General features: G+C 43.2%; 1 protein-coding gene across 1 annotated transcript in view; it reads right to left on the reverse strand.

Moving 5' to 3' along the window:
• LOC111977709 (attractin-like protein 1) overlaps nucleotides 1-22,522 on the reverse strand; it is a 341,451-nt gene that overhangs the window by 172,657 nt on the left and 146,272 nt on the right. Inside the window, 1 exon segment of the mRNA XM_070448549.1 lies at nucleotides 9,608-9,660. Coding sequence (XP_070304650.1) covers nucleotides 9,608-9,660 — 53 coding nt within the window.

The raw sequence follows: 22,522 nt of genomic DNA on the forward strand, positions 1-22,522 counted from the left end.
GTGATGAGGAGTGGTCGTTTGACCGCAGACCCGTAACGGACGCAGGCAATGAGGCAGTGATCGCTGAGATCCTGGTTGAAAACAGCAGAAGTGTATTTAGAGGGCAAGTTGGTCAGGATGATATCTATGAGGGTGCCCATGTTTACGGATTTAGGATTGTACTGTTTGGGCATAGACCTGGATAGTATGACAGAACTCTGCAAATTATTTCTGCAGTAGATTGCAACTATGCCCCCTTTAGCAGTTCTATCTTGATGGAAAATGTTGTAGTTCGGGATGGAAATTTCAGAATTTTTGGTGGCCTTCCTAAGCCAGGATTCAGACACGGCTAGGACATCAGGGTTGGCGGTTACAGAAGTCAACAAATGAGAGCGCCTGGGGACACACAGGACCTGGGTTAACCTCTACATCACCAGAGGAACAGAGGAGAAGGTAGAATGAGGGTACGGCTAAAGGCTATATGAACTGGTCGTCTAGTGCGTTGGGAACAGAGAATAAAAGAAGCAGATTTCTGGGCGTGGTAGGATAGATTCAGGGCATAACGTACAGAGAAGGGTATGGTAGGGTGTGAGTACAGAGGAGGTAAACCTAGGGATTGAGTGACGATGAGAGAGGATGCATCTCTGGAGGCACCAGTTAAGTTAGGTGAGGTCTCCGCATGTGTGGGGGGTAGGACAAAGGAGCTATCTACTGCATGTTGAGCGGGACTAGGGGCTCCGCAGTAAAATAAAATAATGAGAGCTACCCTAAACAACAGTATACAAGGCATATTGACATTAGAGAGAGGCAAAAAGCAACCATGTGTTGATTGGGAGAGCTAAGAGAACAACAGGTAAGACAGCAACGGGTAAACAGCTAATACAACAACAATGGATAAATGGCGATGAATGGGCAGAGCGGGTCAGTTAGCTACACACAGGGCCTGAGTTCGAGGCTGGGGCCAACAGATAAACAAAATGAAGTACCGTGTTAAAAGAACAGTCCAGCAGGCATCAGCTGTGTATCTGAGCGATCATAGCGTCCAATGAGCAGCAATAGATGAAACAGGGAGCCGTTCGGTAGTCGTTACTACGCTAGGCGTTACTACGCTAGGCGAGTGGGAGACACGGCGTTCAGAAAGCTAGCTAACCGGGGCTAGCAGATGGGTCTTCACCGACATCCACGACGCAGAGGCCGATTGAGAGCACATCGGACAAATTACGTCAGCAGACCAGCAGTCGTGATGGATCAGCGGGGCTCCGTGTCGACAAAGAGTCCAGGCCAATTGGCAAGAGAGGTATTGTAGTTGGTGTACTTTGTTGGCTAGCCGGGAGATGGGCCTAGCAGGAGGCTAGCTCGAGGCTAACTGGTGCTTGCTTCTGGCCAAGAGTGTTAGCCACAATAGCCACTCGGTAGCAGCTAGTTAGCTGCGATGATCCAGTGTAATGGTCCAGAGCTTGCGGCAGGAATCCGGTGATGTAGTGGAGAAAAGCAGTCCGATATGCTCAGGGCTGATATCGCACTGAGCAGACTGGCAGGTATTATCCGGGCTAAAGAGGCTGGTGTCTGAGCTAAAGGTAAAGACCGCTAGCAGTGGCTAACAATGACTAAATAGCTAGCAGCTAATTAGCTGGCTAGCTGCTAATGGCTAGCTTCTGACGGAGGTTCCAGTTATAAAGTTAAATAAATTGCAGATCCGTACCACAATGGGTGAGGCCGGTTGCAGGAAGGTTTGCAGAAGCATTGCAGATGAGCTGAAGGCAGTCATCCATGACCCTGGACCACAGAAGGTATTTTCACTGGTGACAGATAATGCTGCGAACATGAAGGCTGCTTGGTCTAAAGTGGAGGAGTCCTACCCTCACTTCACACCCATTGGCTGTGCTGCTCATGCATTGAATCTGCTCCTCAAGGACATTATGGCACTGAAAACAATGGATACACTACAAGAGAGACAATGAAATGGTTTGTGAAGGGTCATCAAGTTATAGCAGCAATCTACCTCACCAAGCAAAGTGAGAAGAATAAGAGCACCACATTGAAGCTGCCCAGCAACACCCGTTGTGGTGGTGTTGTCATCATGTTTGACAGTCTCCTGGAGGGGATGGTGTCTCTCCAAGAAATGGTCATATCACAGTCTGCCGATATGGACAGCCCCATCAAGAGGATCCTCCTGGATGATGTATTTTGGGAGAGTGTGGTAAGCAGCCTGAAACTCCTGAAACCTATAGCAGTAGCCATTGCAGGGATTGAGGGAGACAATGCATCCCGTCTGATGTTCATACTCTGCTTGCAGATGTAAGAGAAGAAATCCGTACTGCAGAAGAAGAAACTGCAGTTCTGAAAAACATGGAAAAGCGTGAAGATTTCTGCCTGAAGCCCATACACGCCGCAGCGTACATGTTGGACCCCAAGTATGCTAGCAAGAGCATCCTCTCTGGTGCAGAGATCAACAAGGCCCATGGTGTCATCACTACTGTGTCTCTCCACCTTGGCCTGGATGAGGGCAAGTTTCTTGGCAGTCTGGCGAAGTACACTTCCAGGCAAGGGCTTTGGGATGGAGATGCAATATGGCAGTCGTGCCAACATATCTCATCAGCCACCTGGTGGAAGGGAATTTGTGGATCTGAGGCTCTTTCCCCTGTTGCCTCCATCATCCTCCAAATCCCACCAACATCAGCCACCTCAGAGCGCAACTGGTCCTTGTTTGGGAACACACACACACCAAAGCACACAACAGGCTGACCAATACAAGGGTTGAAAATTTGGTGGCCATCCAGGGAAATTTGAGGCTTTTTGAGCCTGACAACAATCCATCCTCAACAAGGTTGGAAAGTGACAGTGAAGATGAGGCCTCAGAGTCTGATGTTCAAGAGGTGGACATTGAGGAGGTCCAGGGAGAAGACATGGAAGCCTGAGCGGAAGACAACCAAAGCTTTAGTTTCTAGACTATAATTTTACAGATATATGTTGAAAACATTTTTGGGAGATGCGATGGATCATTGGGGATCATTCAATATTCCCTTTCTTTTGTTGTTCAGTGAAATCATCCCATGTGAAGAGTCAAGTAATTTAATTAAAGTTTAATTCGTAACTAAAATGTTTATTTTTATTTCTATTGGAAGGATTTAATCATTTGCAATTATGTCTAAAAAAAGGTTTATGTTTCTGTCTCCATATATGGTAAATATATCCAATATAAAAAACATCTACATTTAAATGGTATTAATATTAATTTGCATATATTTCCGTTAATTCCCATATATTCCTGTTAATTCCCATATATTCCCGTTAATTCCCACATATTCCCGTTAATTCCCACGGCAAGTTTCCACCTTTGAATATTCCCCAAAATGTGCAACCCAATGCACAACTGAACTCCGGTCCTCAAGTGGTTGCAGGTCCTGCTGGTTTTCCTTTTTTTCAATTTGATCAGACATAGGAGGCCAGGTATGTGCACTCTCTGGGCATTCAATGATATGAACTCATCAATTCAGTGCCAGGGACCATTTGAAAACGCAGGGATACAGTCCTTGTGGACTGGAGTTGTGCATCCTGCGAAGCCTATAAACACAATGACCATCACAACCAAACACTATGAGGAAATACCATCTTCATAGTTAGTCAATGACAGCTGAATGCACTTCTGTCTGTCTCAGAAGCTCACACTGTGCCATTCACTTCCCCATTTCACGGCTTCTATGAACTGCTGTTTATCAGCCACGTGAGAAGAACAAACAATTGTTTATCATCGTTCTAACTCGACAAAAAATACTCCTGCTGAGTTCAGAGAGGACTTCATTTGACTTCCTTTCAGAACGCACATTTCAAGCCTTAGCGAGACGAAAGGAAATTATGTTCGACAAATAGTTGCGTTTTGTTTAGTCGCCATGCCGAATTAAAGGAATTAGCAGATATCAGATCAAAGCCAATGCGTGACTCTTTCTCCATCCCGCTTCGGGCACACACGTTCCTGTGTGTTGTTTATCCCATAAGGGTCTTCAGTAAACTTCAAACAGTTCTACATGCTCTGTAAAGAGGACACAGAAGTGCAGAGAAATTCAAAAAGGGACATTGTGAGGTTTCTAGGGTGTTTGGTACCAGTGTATGGTGCTTATTAATGTACAGTATACTTAGACAAATGCCGTGCCCACTCAAAGAATCCCTGCTGAAAACAATGACATTATGCAGTGGAAGACTTGTCAAGTTGCACAATCCTTTTCAACATCTAACATTTTTCAATATGTTAGATTTCATGCCTGATATAATATTTGCCACTGTGATGCAAAAGCAACAAGTGCAAATTAAAACTCCCATCAGAGAAATAACAAAACAATTTCCCCTCGGATAATCTAAATTATTTGCATACATTACATAAAGGTCAACATGTTCATTGGGCACACATTTTACCTTACAAAGATAACTTAAATTTGGCAATGTAAGCATCAAATGAGCTACACAAGACTAAAGTTGCTATAGACAAGTCATGGTATTAGCATACTGTGTAACTTTATTCAGAATCTAAAAGAAAGAGCAAAATCTCACCTGTAAAGTCATTTCATATTTAGAAGTCTGCATCCAGTAAGTTGAAACAGCATGATGCCCTATTCAACATCAGCGATACAGGATGCACTTGGAGATTTCATTTAATGCCTGTTACTATTCATTACCTTGCATTTGAAACACTTTCTCCAAAGACAAATAAATGCATGTATAGCATTAGTACAGAGGGAAAGCAATTAGTTAAACTTTTTTTTCCTCAAAAAGAACACCAATAACCAGGTTTCCATCCAACCTTTTTACGCAAGTAAAGTACATGTCGGATAAAAAAATTTAACGACAAGGTGTGTCCTTTTTGTGCAGGTTAGAGTTTTTCGTCATGAATCTTGTTCTGGAGGCAGCTCTGCATAGTGGTCATTAGCTGGCACAGCCACAAAGTCCTACAACCTAACCTTAACCACCCTGCTAACCCAAATGCCTAAATTAAATTATGACCAAAAAGCACATTTTTGTTTTCGTGAATTTTTACAGTATAGCCAGTTCAGTTCTGCCTCTAGAACAAGACTCATAACAATAAACGTCGACCTCCGATTTTGAGGGGTTGGTTAAATGTGGAATAAACATTTCAGTTGTGCAACTGACTAGGTATCCCCTTTCCCCTTCTTTATGTCTGTAATTAATTCTGTGAGAAATGGCGGTGGAAATGGCTTTATGCGCAAATATTGATATAATAACCATCATACGGTAAACTTGGAGTCTCGCAATGATATATTGTGTAGTCCTCCCACTACGACTCGGAAAAGCATGCAGTTCATCAGGCTACAGATGAAATAAACGATGAACTTCACAGGGTGGTGAAAAGTGCACAGTGATGAGCTTGATGATCCTATCCAATTAATATTGAGGGTCTTATTCTGATGACATGATGATCAATGCTTGGCTGCCGTTTGACTAATGAAAAATGATCTTACTCTTTTGTCCATATTAATCTCATCATGTAGGCTAACCTACCTGCATTGTATATGTAAGCTGCTGGCTTTAGCGCACATGCCAAGACCAGAGTAGGCACATTCTGTTACGGCAGATTTCCTCCTCTTCGTCAGAAACGCAGTGGAAAGTGTCCATATTTATTATAAATAAACTGAACACTAAACGAAACAAAATAGCAAAAGAGAATCTAACCGACAAACAGTCCCGTGTGGCACAACTACATACACGGAAGACAAACACCCACAAACAACACGTGAAACACCGGCTGCCTAAGTATGATTCTCAATCAGGGACAACGATTGACAGCTGCCTCTGATTGAGAATCATACCAGGCCGAACACAAAAAACCCAACATAGAAAACACACATAGACAACCCACCCCAACTCCCGCCCTCACCATACTAACTAAATACAAAATAAGGGAAAATAAGGTCAAGAACGTGACATATTCGCTATATAACAACATATTTTGTGACAAAACCATCAGTAGAGATGAAAACCCGCTGGAAACCCATTTATTTGTTATTTATTTTATTTGGTACATGGGAATTTAACCACAACAGTTCTGTTCATGTGCACCATCATCATACACACCCTTTTATCTGCAACATGAAACATAGCTCCGGTGGGAAAATGCGCATATTGTTTTTATGCAGATTTTAGAATATTCGCATGGAAACCGAGCTATTGAGAATTTACACTCAGGACACTTGCTCAGAATAAGTGGTTTCCTTGATTATTCTGGGCCCCCAGGTAAAGTACCACCTATAATGGAGGTATCTTCTGTAAAATAGCTATGAACATGTGCTTGTCTGATGGTACTACTCATCTGTCTGTGCCAACTGCCTGACTGATAATGCTCAGACATCTATTGTACAATTAAGTTGTCTGCTCAGTATTACTAAAATGAGTTTATATGGAGATAATTCCCTCAGTCGAGTCGAACCGACACTCTTCGTGACAACACTGAGGTTCAAGACCATAGTCTACACAGCCAGTCTACAATTAGCAAGTAGAGATTATCAGCACAGAGAAGCCTCCGTGCTTGCGTCTGGGGAGAGTATCTCTCTCACTGTATCTATCTGACACTGGTTAGGCGTCTGCGCAGAGTGCCTGTCAGATAGTGTTTAGTGTTTAGTGCAGAGTGCCTGATCCTCTCATGATAAGGAGCTTGAGGCTGGTAATGGCGTGTGGCGGGGCTGGTGGGACACACTTGGTGGCTCCTTCTCATTAGGGCCTCCTAGCTGACACTGATCCACTGTGAGGGCAACTCATTACCCACACTAACCTGGTCAGCCACTGACGACCAGCTTCCTCATTAGCATCAGCCATGATTACATTCCAGTGGGAACCCACTGAGCACACACTGGTTGAATCAACGTTGTTTCATCGTAATTTGTCAACGTATTGTGACATGGAATCAATGTGTTGTTTTCATCTCATTTCAACCACAATTGTAAATATTGATATTATGGTAAAATTTCAACTTAAATACTTGGACTTAAGTAAATGAATCAATTTATGATGAGGTTGAGTAGTGGTTGACATTGTATATGCCATTCCACAGACCACCCACTATACAGTATATTAAATATAGGATGAAAAGGATTTTAAAAATTTCTATGTCGAATTTGTCTACGCAATTTCTACATATACATAGTTCTGATGATTATGTTGATATTAGATTGATGTAACAACCTGTTAGTCAGGTTAAGTCAAATAATTTAATTTGAAGTTTTACCCTAATTTCAATGTTTACAACTCTGGTTGAAATGAGATGAAAACAGTACTGGTCACATGAGGGGTTAAATGTGGAAGACACATTTCAGTTGAAGGCATTCAGTTATACAACTGATTAGGTCTCCCCCTTTCCCTTCATACTTTTCTCAAATCTAATGTATTTTTCACGTTGATTGGAAGAATGACCTAGATCAGTTTCCAATGGTAGGTAGTATTAGGCCTACCATTAGTATAATTACTAAGTACTATTATTAGTAGTAGAAGTACATATTGAAGCCATAAAGTAGTTGTAGAAGTACTAGTAGTTCGACTAGTACAGTAGCAACATCTCCATTAATAAAATGTCATTCCTCATCATCGTTACTCTCACTATCATTATTAGTGTCATTGTGCTAGATTTCTGCCTTGTCACAATTGACATTAGTAGATGGTTAAATAATTAGCATGTAATGAACGTGCAAAGTAAACATCAATCCCCTCAAATAGAGGATGTCACACTCCGTTCCCAGAAGGCCGTGTGTTCTACCCTTCAGTCGCCCTGATTCATTAGGCATAATTGGACCAATTAGTCTCTTTAACCTTCACATCCACATCCCAGCTTACACATCGGCACATCCTACATGTCCAACAAATCCTACACATCTGCACAGGTAATGCTTCTAGGAAAGGCAGGGCTTGACTCACAATAGCTCGCCTTTAGCAAAACAACATGATAAAAGCTTTGAATCTTGATTGGTTATGACATAATTGTAGCACTTAAGTGGGGCTTAACCTTTGAGCCTAAGTTTCTGCGCTCGTGACATAATGGAAAACACTATCAGTCATCAAACATGGCCGACCTTTCAGTCCTCTGAGGTGAACGACAGCTTTGCTGATGACCCTGCCTGTTATGGAGATTTGAAATGCCATGTAGGATGAAAATCAGTCCCACTTTCTCACAGACCTCAAATAGAGCTCTTATTTGTCCTCCATGTCCACCGTGAGATCTGAATAGCATGCTAATAGATGATTTACAGCCACTTTTCTATTTGATAGAATAGCGTATGATAAAGGAACACAGGAAACAAATGTATTTCTAATGTGCCATTTAGAGTATCCGTGTGCTTGTTTGGCCATGTTCAAACAGACCTGGCAGATAGCTTGTCCATTTGCTCCCTAAAGACTTTGAACCCTCTCAACCGACGCAGGGGAACGATCAGGATACGACATGTCGCTCAGGGGACACAGTCCGTAGCCAAACAGAGATAGGCGGATAGACACCTCTCAGAGTGACCATAGTGATTGGGAGTGATTTACACAGCCACGTCCTCCACTGCCTCCTGGTAACTGTGGGTACACTGTACAGCGAGGGTGCCACCTAGTGCCCTCCTTACTCAGACATAATGCCAGTCAGCTGAACAGACACAATCTGTCATGAGCAACAGAAGACAGTGGGGAACACAGTGAGTGATGCCGGTGCATGTACTTAACCTTTCTAAAGCTGGTTAGAATCTGACAGTACAAATACAGAACAGTACTAGTTCAATAGTTGACAGTAGAGATTTGTTTTCTATATATCTGGATGTGTTTTGATGTTGTGAAGGGTTGTGTTGTTCTAGAGCTCTGGTTGCTCTTCTTCCTTTAAAGAACTTAAAGGACAGTCCACTGTTTTCTTTTATGGTGGGTGTTTCGTGTTTTTTAATAGCTCTGAATATCAACTATTGAAACAAAATGTTAAAACTACATGTAGAGTGTGGTATATGTACAGTACATGGTTAGTTTTGAACTAGGTAAGTGAAAGCATTGCTTCGACAAAAAATGTTTGCATTTGTTCTGAACAAAGGGATACTTGATGATTTCCTGACCTAAGCAATTCTGACTACTAGCATCAAAGTTACAATTGACAACCTCTCTCATAGAACTACATTCATGCATGAATACACTCAACAGGATTACTATTGGAAGGGACAGTACTTGAACTTCGTCCAAAACAGCTACCCTTTCAACCCTGGTCAGTGGACCAAATTCCACCGGCTGATGCAAACATCTGTTTTGAGTCAAATATTCCCCCATGTACTTTAACTTGAAAACCCACCAATTTACTGCAAATGAGTCAAATCAATGAGGCCACTGGTCTGACACTGACATCTGGAGACAGAAGCCCCTCTAAACCCTGCTACCATCTCCTGCTACAAATCTTTCAAATCAAGTTTAGAGCCAGACAAATCTACAGTCGATTGCTGCCATGCTGCCTGGCACAGACTAAAAACGTCCATCTGCTTAGCCAACTCACTTCACGGCAAAGGTCAAAGAGATGTGCAGATGTGTGGTATGCTGCAACTGATCAGGACCACGGCAACATCTGGAGGACAAAGATGCAATGGAGACTCAGGTGTGACTGCAGCGGCGGGATACTTACAGTAGCACGTTCCTCTGAGGGGGTTGCCAAGGTAACGGTTCTCGGAGTCGCAACTGCAGCAATAAGAGAGAAGGGGGAGAAGAATAGAAGACATAGGACAATGAGCTTAACAAGGTATCTGTCGCTTTGCCAAAGCAATCACAGACTGTTAATAACATCATTACGGATGGTTATTTTGGGCGTGTCAGGGAAAAGTGTCCTGAGAGGCTGTTTGTAGAGGTAGTATCTGAGGTGACAGTACTGTGTGCTGCTTCTGGTGCTGTCCTCTCCCTGGATATGATGAGGTGATTTCCCCAGATAGCCCTATCTGACGATACCTCTCTGCTCAGGGGCAGGAGCCTTGTGTCTGTCTGTCTGTCTGTGTTCTGAACAGCAGGGGAGTTAGACGGCTACAGACAGCCCAGCTAGAGAACACCTTGAACGCTACTGAAAGACGGAGAGGACAGCTACAGTAGGACCTAACAGAGGCTTGAAAAATACGCTAAACTGAATAAGTGGTATTAAACAATAGTCAGGTGTGTGGATGACTCCATCAACCCTTAATTTGACCCTGTTTGTCAAGTCAATCAGGCAGCCTTGACTTCAATACTAAGAGAAGGTCCTCAAAATGCAGGAAGAGAAATGAAAGCAGACTAGACTGTGGGGAGTGGGGAGTACCAGGTGTGAGGGTTATTGTGGTAGATGGCATTTGATCATATGGTTTGGTTTGCAAAGCAAGGGTCATTACTGCAGTCCAAAGACCCATGTTTATTACCAATACCCAACTTCTACAAAACCTAGGAGGAGACCTTGGAAAGGGCCACAGTGTGGAAAACCGCCACTTTGTAAACACATACTCCACTATTTTGACAAGCCTATCGAAACAGATATGATACATCGTTAAATCTGCCCCTTGAGTCAATGAATGGATTCAGAACGTAATTGCTAGGGTTTGCAAGGCTGGTCAGGCAGTGGTACAGCGAAATAAGGTAGGCAATGCTCACTTTCCTGTGCTTATACATAACAAAACAGATTTCATTCAGTGGCTGGCCAACCCTTGGTATGAGGGTCATAAAGTAGCAGTAATGAATATTTCATAGCCAAGGACGGAGCTTTATCCTTCTGTATTGTTCTTATAGAGGGCGTTGTAAACAATAACCCCACAAAACTGCTCAAGAAGACTTCAATTCAAACACAAAGGCCGCAGCAGTGTTATCTGGTTTGTACGCCTCAGTCCCTCTATTTGTTGAATGCCTTGTGAGGATACCAGTTTGGAACCGATTGTATTCCCCTTACACAAAGGCAAGGCCAAGACAAAAATATTTTCCTCAGTTAATCTTTAGAACATGACAGCAATTTTAAGATGCACCACGGGGACTTTAGAAGGGGCCCCCAGCCCCACTCGCCATCTCCCCAGAGAACACTAACACTTAACACTCAGCTAGGGGCTGGCTGGTTAAGTAGCTTAAGTGGTAATGGTGCCAAGATGGGTGTACCACACTGGCTTCCTTCCCCAGTCTCTCTTCTGTCTGTTTGGCTGCCTTTCACTCCTACGCTCACAGACTGGGATGACAGAGAAAAGCACCACTGTCCTTCGGGACCCTTAATCTGCCATTAGGCTGCCACAGTCTCAGCTTTTCCCCAGACAACAGAACACACACACAGGCTGTGTGAAGAGTGTTTGACTCTCTGTGAACCCTCAGCACGGCTTTCTCTGTGAGCCGTGACAGAGGGCAGAAGGTCTGAAGATTAAAGGTCGCTGTGGGCGCGTGCCATCGCTGTGTGTGTGTGTGTGTGTGTGTGTGTGTGTGTGTGTGTGTGTGTGTGTGTGTGTGTGTGGAGGGAGAGAGAGAGTGTGGTTTGTCTGTTCATGCATCAGTTGCTGTCAGTAACAGGAGGAGCATGCTGAGGTAAATGCTGAGATGGGAGATTGGATCTATTTAAAAAGCCAACTTCCCCCTCTCACTCGCACAAACCCACCTATGCCATGACCCCATTGGGCCACACAGCGTGCAAGGCAGGGTGGCAACAGCAGTGCCAAAATAAACCTCTGAAACTGAGTCTGTTTACATCGCTCTCCTCTGGGACCAAGGTTCTAGGGGAGCACGGATATAACCTAAGTGTCAGGAGAAGCAGGAAAGGAAGGGGGAACTGTTGAGTTTGTCTGTCTGTCTGATAGGAAGGAGTCTTTTAATTAGACTCACCACGTAAGAAGAAGTACCTACCTTTGATTTCACACTTTTGCGTGCACAGCAACAATGCAAACACACACACTTATCTAATCAAATTAATTCAAGCTTTACTTACATAGCACATTTCAGACATGAATGCAACGCAAAATGCTTCACAGGAAAATTGTTTTATAAAAACAATGCAGATAAAAACAGAAACATGAGGATAAATAACAAAATAATAGCAATAAAAATTGCAACACTAAAAAGCACCCTAAGGAAAAGCATAGTGAAAAGGGTGTTTTAAGATCAACAGTTGAAGTTGGAAGTTGACATACACTTAGGTTGGAGTCATTAAAACTCATTTTTCAACCACTCCACAAATGTCTTGTTAACAAACTATAGTTTTGGCAAGTCGGTTAGGACATCTACTTTGTGCATGACACAATCATTTTTTCCAACAATTTTTTACAGACAAAAAATGGTAGACCTCCACAAGTCTGGTTCATCCTTGGGAGCAATTTCCAAACGCCTGAAGGTACCATGTTCATCTGTACAAACAATAGTACGGAAGAATAAACACCATGGGACCACGCAGCCATCAAACCGCTCAGGAAGGAGACGCGTTCTGTCTCCAAGAGATTAATGTACTTTGGTGCGAAAAGTGAAAATCAATCCCAGAACAACAGCAAAGGACCTTGTGAAGATGCTGGAGGAAACGGGTACAAAAGTATCTATATCCACAGTAAAACGAGTCCTATATCGACATAACCTGAAAGGCCGCTCAGCAAGGAAGAAGACACTGCTCCAAAACCGCCATATAAAAGCCAGACTACGGTTTGAAACTGCACATGGGGAAAAACATCATACTAATAGTCTAACATCAAAAATAGAACTGTTTGGTCATAATGACCATTGTTATGTTTGGAGGAAAAAGGTGGGGCTTGCAAGCCGAAGAACACCATCCCAACCGTGAAGCACTGGGGTGGCAGCATCATGTTGTGGGGGTGCTTTGCTGCAGGAGAGACTGGTGCACTTCACAAAATAGATGGCATCATGAGGTAGGAGAATTACGTGGATATATTGAAGCAACATCTCAAGACATCAGTCAGGAAGTTAAAGCTTGGTCGCAAATGGGTCTTCCAAAGTGACCCCAAGCATACTTCCAAAGTTGTGGCAAAATGGCTTAAGGACAACAAAGTCAAGGTATTGGAGTGGCCATCACAAAGCCCTGACCTCAATCCCATAGAAAATTTGTGGGCAGAACTGTAAAAGTGCGTGAGAGCAAGGAGGCCTACAAACCTGACTCAGTTACACCAGCTCTGTCAGGAGGAATGGGCCAAAATTCACCCAACTTAGTGTGGGAAGCTTGTGGAAGGCTACCCGAAACGTTTGACCCAAGTTAAACAATTTAAAGGCAATGCTACCAAATACTAATTCAGTGTATGTAAACTTCTGACCCACTGGGAATGTGATGAAAGAAATAAAAGCTGAAATAAATCAATCTCTCTACTATTATTCTGACATTTCACATTCGTAAAATAAAGTGGTGATCCTAACTGACCTAAGACAGGGAATCTTCACTCGAATTCAATGTCAGGAATTGTGAAAACTGAGTTTAAATGTATTTGGCTAAGGTGTATGTAAACTTCTGACTTCAACTGTATTTTAAATATGTCCACAGTTTTGCCACCCCTCAGGTTCTCTGGCAGGCTATTCCAGAGGCTGGGGGCATAGTAACTCAAGGCTGCCTCTCCATGCCTCTTGGTCCTAGGCTTCGGGATAGTTAAAAGGCCAGTGCCAGAGGACCTGAGGGACCTACTGGGTACATAACTTAAAAACATGTCTGACATGTATCAGGGTGCACAATCGTACAGCTGAGCGCACGCACACACACATTCACAGAGTACTCATTCCTAATCAAAACAAACACACAAGAAAAAGATCATTAGCAGCAGAGCGCAAACAAGGGCAGACCTAAACAGGTTAAGGTGTTACTGTAGGAAGGACTCTGGCCCTCAGGCTGGCTCTATATGGAGACAATCCAGCAGATCCAAAATTGAAGAGATTATCATAGTGTTTTCTGAAATCTGTCATGGCTGCTGTTCTTCTGCCTTTTATTTCCTATTTTCTCCCCGACAGCAACGCTTGGATGCAGCCTGCTTCCCACATGGAGGCAATTTCAACAGGCACTTAACTTGACATTTATTTGCTCAGTGCAAATTTCCCTTGTCCACCACTTAAGGCTCACATCTCCCTCCATCAAACATTGCTCTGCCTCGCTGGTTCATGGGCACGCAGGCAAGAGCTCACAGGAATACACGGTATACTCGCAAATACACACCTACTGTATTTGAAAACATTTACATTTTAGTCATTTAGCAGACACTCTTATCCAGAGCGACTTACAGGAGAAATTGGGGTTAAGTGCCTTGCTTAAGGGCACATCGACAGATTTTTAACCTAGTTGGGGCGAGAGGAATCAAACCAGCAACCGTTCTGTTACTTGCCCAACGGTCTTAACCTCTTTGCTATCTGCCACCCCAAAACACACACACACACACACACACACACACACACACACACACACACACATCTGAACAGACACGCATGAATGAATACAATTTTAAACAGGGTAGCACACCAGATATTGAAAAGCATCAGCTGCGTGATGTGATGAGGTGTTGAGATAAGTACTGGAATTGGATTTGTTTCTTTCTTGGTTAAATTTGGCTCTGTGGCCTAGATCCAATGACCCTACAGTAACTCCCTAACCCACTGACCTCACCCCATGACCCTGGCCAGGACTGGCCAGGACTATTCCCTTGCTCAATGTGTGACTGGAAACCAATCAAGCGTCCCACCACGCACCATGTACCCAGCTCTTGGGCTGTAACAGGCAATCATACACAGGCAATGGTGAAGAGACAACACACTCCATACCAGTGTGTTTCTGTCTGCATAACAGTTTGTTTGGTTGTGTGTAAAAAAAACAGTAATTTGTTAGCGAGTGGGTCTGCATTGATCCTTTTTTCTCTCTTTTCATCTTGTAAATGGAAATTCAGGAAGTACACTTCATTCTACATATATCAGATGTATTGTACCCCAGCTCACGTGTGTGTGTGCTGGTGTGCATGCTTGTTTGTAGCCTATGTAGAGTGGGCCAGTGAGCTTGATGTCCGCACTGCAGATCTAAGCAGACAAAGGCACTGTGAGACAACTCTGGAGCAAAGGACAAAAAGCCCCCTCAGAGAATGAACAACCCAACCACATTGCCGGCTTTTGTGCGATAAAATAAATGAAAAGCCGATAAATAAAATTGCAGCCTGCCAAATTGTAGCCCCGATTTCGAGAACTATTCTCTTGCTCCTTGCGAGCTGCCTCTGCTGAGGAGAATGAAAGAGCAAGAGAGCACTGCATCACAGTGCTAGAGGCAACACTACAGATCCGGGTACGATCCCGGGCTGTGTCGCAGCCGGCCATGTGACGGCGCACAATTTGCTCAGCATCATCCGGGTTACGGGAGGATTTGGCCGGCTGGGATGTCCTTGTCCCATCCCGCTCTAGTGACTCCTTGTGGCGGCCGGGCGCATGCACGCTGACTTCAGCCAGCTGTATGGTGTTTCCTCTGACACATTGGTGCGGCTGGTTTCCGGGTGAAGCGAGCAGTGTGTCAAGAAGCAGTGCGGCTTGGCGGGGTCGTGTTTCGGAGGATACACGGCTCTCAACCTTCGCCTCTCCCGAGTCCGTATGGGAGTTGCAGCAGTGGGACAAGACTGTAACTACGAATTGGACATCATGAAATTGGGGAGAAAAAGGGGTAAAAAATAACCCCAAAAAAAGAAGATGAGGCCTCATTGAAGTAAAATGAAAGTTAGAGAGTATGTCTATACTGAAAAGCCTACAAGAATGGACTACAGACTGTGACCATTTTGTTTAAGAGGCTAAAACCATGATTTGGTCAAATAGAAAAGTACATTATCCTCATGATCCTCATGTATCCTCATATAATCAAAGTCTCTTCCTGCTTGCCCCTGTGCCTGTTTTGTTGGGGCCTGCTTTTGTGTTGAGCGAGCCACTCTCTCTCTCCTTTCCCAAGGAAAAGAAAAGCTCCGGGAGAGAAAAAAAAAGTGTTCTGATAGTATAACATTTTAAAATCCAAATGCGGGGAAAACACAACTTGGGTGGAGAAAGGATGTTCTCAGCATTCAGCTTTTTTTTCTCAACTCTCAATTTTGAGCTCAATAGCAAATATACATTTTAAAAAAGATATTTAATATGGATTTGAGATACAGAGTGGCAAAAGACCATTGCAAGATGGCGCCGACAGAGATGGTCGCCTCGCTTCGAGTCCTTAGGAAAATATGCAGTATTTTGTTTTTTTTTATGTATTATTTCTTACATTGTTAGCCCAGAAAATCTTAAGTGTTATTACATACAGATGGTAAGAACTATTGGATATAAGAGCGATGTCATCTTACCAACATTACGACCAGGAATCCAATTTTCCCAAAGCGGAGCCTTTGTTTGCTCCACCACCCAGGACATTGGATCTAATCCTAGAGGCCGACCCCAAAACAACGTCGCTGCGGTAGAGGTAGACCGAGCGGCATCCTGGTCAGAATTCGTAGGCGTGCACACCACCCAATGCTTCCGAGTATATTACTCTCCAATGTCCAGTCTCTAGACAACAAGGTGGACGAAATTAGGGCAAGGGTTGCCTTCCAGAGAGACATCAGAGATTGTAACATTCTCTATTTCACGAAAACATGGCTCTCTCGGGATATGTTGTCGGAGTCGGTACAGCCACTGTGTTTCTTCATGCGTCGAGCCAACAGACACAAACATATTTCTGGTAACAAGAAGGGCGGGGGTGTATGCTTCATAATTAACTACTCATGGTGTAATCATAACAACATACAGGAACTCAAGTCCTTCTGTCCACTAGACCTAGAATTTCTTACAATCAAATGCCAACCAAATTATCTCCCAAGAGAATTCTCTTCGATTATAGTCACAGCAGCGTATACCCCCCAAGCAGATACCTTGATGGCCCTCAAGGAAGATCACTGGACTTTATGTAAACTGGAAACTATATATCCTGAGGCTGAATTTATTGTAGCTGGGGATTTTAACAAAGCTAATTTAAGAACAAGGCTACCTAAATTCTATCAGCACATTGACTGCAGCACTCGTGCGAGTAATACACTGGACCACTGCTACTCTAACTTCTGCGATGCATACAAGGCCCTCCCCCACCCTCCCTTCGGCAAATCCGACCACGACTCCATTTTGTTCCTACCGTCCTACAGGCAGAAACTCAAACAGGATGTACCTGTGACTAGAACCATTCAACGCTGGTCTGACCAATCGGAATCCACGCTTCAAGATTGTTTTGATCACGCGGACTGGGAAATGTTCCAGGAAGCCTCAGAGAATAACATTGATTTATACGCTGACTCTGTGAGTGAGTTTATAAGGAAGTGCATTGGAGATGTTGTGCCCACTGTGACTATTAAAACCTACCCTAACCAGAAACCGTGGATATATGGTGGCATTCGCACAAAACTGAAAGCGCGAACCACCGCATTCAACCATGGAAAGATCTCTGGAAATATGGTTGAATATACACAGTGTAGTTATTCCATCCGCAAGGCAATCAAACAAGCGAAATGCCGGTACAGGGACAAGGTGGAGGTGCAATTCAAAGGCTCAGACACAAGACGTATGTGGCAGGGTGTTACAGGATTTTTATGAATAATGACTAAAATATGTATACATTTGACTTAGCATAATAACTAAACAGAATACTACTATGTTACTGTATGGATGAATGAATCTTATTATAATCATAATGTTGAATATAATGTGTTCCTTGTTAGAAAGAATGCAGTTATCTTCAGACAGGCTGGAATGATGTGTTCCTTACAGGAAATTCTGTCTCTACCCAGGGAGGGGTGAGACCTTGGGCTGGTTGCAGATTGTTTAACAGATGGCAGACAAAATAAGAACGCTAACTGTACTGCCATTGTATCCGAGAGGAGGAAGGACATTTTAAAACCTATGGTGTCATTTTTATTATATAACCTGATGTAAATTGTACTATGATCAGTACTCTCGAGAATAAACGCTATTGATTGATTGATTTTGAGACTGGTTTCTGTCCATTTTATGCTAATAAGTATCTTACAAATTCTTATGTATGGGCAGAGTGTTTTAATTGAATTGGTTGCTAACATATAGGAATTAAATTCCTTTAACACAGGGTCTACAGGCAATTACAGACTACAAAAAGAAAACCAGCCATGTCACAGACACAAACGTCTTGCTTCCAGACAACTAAACACCTAAACACTTTGAGGATAATACAGTCCCACCGACGCGGCCCGCTACCAAGGACTGTAGCTGGAAATGGCCAGCATCCTGGAGTCGCCTCTTCGCTGTTGGCGTTGAGACTGGTGTTTGCGGGTAATATTTAATGAAGCTGCCAGTTGAGGACTTGTGAGGCGTCCGTTTCTCAAACTAGACACTCTAATGTACTTGTCCTCTTGCTCAGTTGTGCACTGGGGCCTCCCACTCCTCTTTCTATTCTGGTTAGGGCCAGTTTGTGATATTCTGTGAAGGGAGTAGTACACAGCGTTGTACAAGATCTTCAGTTTCTAGGCAATTTCTCACATGGAATAGCCTTCGTTTCTCAGAACAAGAATAGACTGACGAGTTTCAGAAGAAAGTACTTTGTTTTTGCCCATTTTGAACCTGTAATCAAACCCACAAATGTTGATACTCAACTAGTCTAAAGAAGGCCAGTTTTATTGCCTCTTTAAACAGAACAACAGTTTTCAGCTGTGCTAACATAATTGCAAAAGGGTTTTCTAATGATCAATTAGCCTTTTAAATGATAAACTTGGATTAGCTAACACAATGTGCCATTAGAACACAGAAGTGATGGTTGCTGATAATGGCCCTCTGTACGCCTATGTAGATATCCATAAAAAATCTGCCATTTCAACTACAATAGTCATTTACAACATTAACAATGTCTACACTGTATTTCTGATCAATGTTATGATGTTATTTTAAATGGACAAAAAAATAGCTTTTCTTTCAAAAACAAGGACATTTCTAAGTGACCCCAAACTTTTGAACGGTAGTGTATATTTCTATGTTTATATCATACAGTGGACGCCTAAGCCTATGCATGCAATGCCCTGATGCATTTAGTGCTCAAATCTCAGACCGCTGAACCGGGAGTTGGACATTTATTGTTTATGGAAAGTAAAAACCAATAAAACAATAGGCTATGAAGTTTCACATATGCTACAAATCAAAACACAAGGAATAGTGTTTTGTAATTTGTCAAAGGATGATTCTAAGCACATGTAAATGTGGCTCATTTGGCCAATATCCTTTGTTTATTGATGGCGTTGACTGTGTGGGTGGACACCCTAGTGCAGGGGTCGGGAACCTTTTTGACTAAGAGAGCCATGAAAGCAAAAAATTTGGAAATTTATTTCAGTGAGAGCCATATAATATATTTTAAAAGTGAATTCAACTAAATGTCAGTATAATAAGCCTCTGAATTTATTCTTAAATAATGTTGTTATAATACTCACCATTAATGCGACTTCTGGTGCTGCATGGATTTGCTGATGTCTTTGTAGTCTGGTTGGTACTTGGTGAGGTTAAGCTTCATGCAAGCGTTGAGGCTTTCATCCGTTAAACGTGATCGTAGGTTGGACTTGATGTTTTTAAGATGTGAGAATGACTGCTCACATGCATACGTAGATCCAAACATGGTCAATACAGCAATAATCACACGCTGCAGTGTGTGGTATGTGACAGGAAGCGCGTTCCAAGTTTTGAGAATCAGCTGGTCTTCGGGTTGAAGTTTTTTCATTTCTGTCCACATGTGCTTGCTCGCCAACTCCGCTTTCTGTCGTGTGATTCTTTCCAAATCTTCATTCAGTGACTTGAACTTATTCACCCACATGTCTGAGGCCTTCAGGTCAGCCACTTCTGCTTCAAAATCTCTGACGGAGACACCAGGAATGTAACTCAGGTCGGCGGTGTTCAGTGAACACTCGTTTGGAAGGGTGATGAACTTAAAAAGACGAGTGTGCTCACGAAATTCTCCAAAGCGTGCTTTGAAGGACTGTAGGAGACTGGATGTGCAGCGAGCTAGCTGGTGGAGATCAAAGTTTTGAATAGGCTCACTTGCTGTGCATGCATCTTTAAATTGGCTCAGTTTTTCAAAATGTAGTAAACGACCTGTTTCAAGATCCATGATGAAAAGTTCTAGCTTGTTTTCAAAAGCAAACACAGCTTGTTGAAGGGATAACACTGTATTTCCAATGCCTTGCATTTTCACGTGAGCCTGGTTCAGATGTTCAGTCATATCTACGAGATAGTAAAACTTGAGGAGCCACTCAGTTTCGGCTAGCTCAGGATGCTCGATGCCTTTCCTTTCAAGGAAAGTCCGGATTTCTTTCAGGCAAGCCGCAAAACGGCTAAAGCACCTTCCCTCTTGACAACCAACGCACATTGCTGTGCAAAAAGCAGACCAGGATATGTTATTTCCAACTTCATCCAGCAGTGTTTTAAACTGGCGATCATTTAAGGCTCGAGCAACAATAAAGTTGATCACACGAATGACCAGCGACATCACTTCCCCAAACTGCCTGTCACACATCTGAGCACAAAGTGCCTCCTGGTGTAGAATGCAATGGAAACTTAGGATGGGTCTATTTTCATGTTCACGAGAAGCGCCACAAATCCTTTTTTATTCCCCACCATACACGGAGCACCATCAGTACACACTGAAGAGAAGTTTATCGATAGGTAGATTTTTTTCTTGAGCAAACTCCATGAAAGACTTAAATAAATCCTCACCTCTTTGGACCCTTTTAATGGAGAACTGCAAGACTTTCTTCGCGCAGTGTGTCACCAACAGCATATCTTGCAATCACCCTGAACTGCGACAAATGGCTCACGTCTGTTGACTCATCCAAAGCCAGGGAAAAGAACGGCGCTGCATTTATGTCCTTCACTTGCGTTTCCTCCACTTTGTTTGCCATCACGATGGTACGATCATGAACAGTTCTTGCCGACAGAGGCATGTCTTGTATCCGTTTAATTATCTTGTCTTTGTTCGGAAAATCATCAAAAAGTTCATTGGCTACATCCAGCATGAACGTTTTAGCATTACTCGCCATCTGTGAATGGTTTTCCGTTCCTCACTATTGCTAAAGTCCAGCAAAGCTAGCGGAATTATAGTCACCTTGCCGGGTCCATACGCGGAGTTGCTGCTGGCTAGCTTGCACCCTGCTCAGTAGCTCTTGGCACGCTTTCTTTCTGCTGTCTCCCGCAGGGTATTTTGATGCAAAGGTAGCATGGCGCGTGTCGAAGTGCCGCTTTAACATTCGACCGTTTCACGATGTAATTTTGTCATTGCAAATTAGACACACCCGCAGAACCTGCTCTCTCCACAAAGGCGAATTCTTCGGTCCATTCGTCCTGAAATGTACGATACTCGTCATCTTTTTTTCTTTTCGCCATCTTCTCGTCGAAGGGTTAGCTTTGAGCTAATGACCGAGCAGACTGATTCAAAAGGAGGCGTTTACCTGTTTTACCTAGCAACGGCCAACGTAGGCCAGTATCATTTAATTAAAAATAATGGACAATTGCTCCTGCAGCCCTGAACAGGACATGAGCAGTGAAAAATCGATGGATGGATTAAAACAAGTGAGAATATTTTGTTTTATCTGCGAGCCAGATGCAATCATCAAAAGAGCCACACCTGGCTCGGAGCCATAGGTCCTGACCCGTGCCCTAGTGGGTTACGCACCCAACGCATATGGATGACCGGTAAATTTCTCAAATGTCCGATACATTTTTATCTTCCCGTCACTTGTCCGGCGAAAACCTTGACACACACAACACACACACACACACACACACACAACACACACACAACACACACCACACACACAACACACACACACACACACACACACACACACACACACACTGTACACACACACACACACAATGTACACACAAACAAGTAAAAACACACACAGGCACACTGATATGGCTGACGAACACATACATATACATTCACTATACTTATTATATCTACAAATATTTAACAAATATATATAACTATATAACTTAACAACAGTTGGTCACAAAAACAAACTCATATACATGCACGCCACAAGCGCACAAAACAAAACCACCCACGCACAGACACAGGCATCCTGCTCTTGCTAATGGTTCCTTTATTGCAGCCCGCCAGAGCGTGCACACCTGCTGAAGCAGGGGGATGGGGGCGCTTACCGCCAGCCCAGGGGAAATCGCTCGTTCATAATCAAAATGGCAAATAAATAAATGCCTTCCATTACACACAGCGATTTTGAGAAAACTCTCAGAAAAACAAACAGAGTTTTGACGGTAAAAGCATTTGATTGGAAATTGACATCAAGCAATCACGCACAGTGCCGGCAGCGGAGAGAAAATGATATATCAATGCGGGAAGCCAACTGCTCTCACTCACGACACTTCAAGTATCTAAGTGAAGGATGACTGAAAAATAGGAAGTATTTTTCCAAGTTGCTGACCGTCCACGTTCACCATTCACCAACATTCAGAGTTTTGCGGATTAAAAACAACAACATTTGTTCTGTGCATGGTTTAATCACTATCACGTTGAATCTCTTTTTCTGTAGCCTAGTTTGATACTGTACAGGTTAACATATTTTTTGAG

Source organism: Salvelinus sp. IW2-2015, linkage group LG18 (genome assembly GCF_002910315.2).
Source record: "Salvelinus sp. IW2-2015 linkage group LG18, ASM291031v2, whole genome shotgun sequence".
Classification (NCBI taxonomy): Eukaryota; Metazoa; Chordata; class Actinopteri; order Salmoniformes; family Salmonidae; genus Salvelinus; species Salvelinus sp. IW2-2015.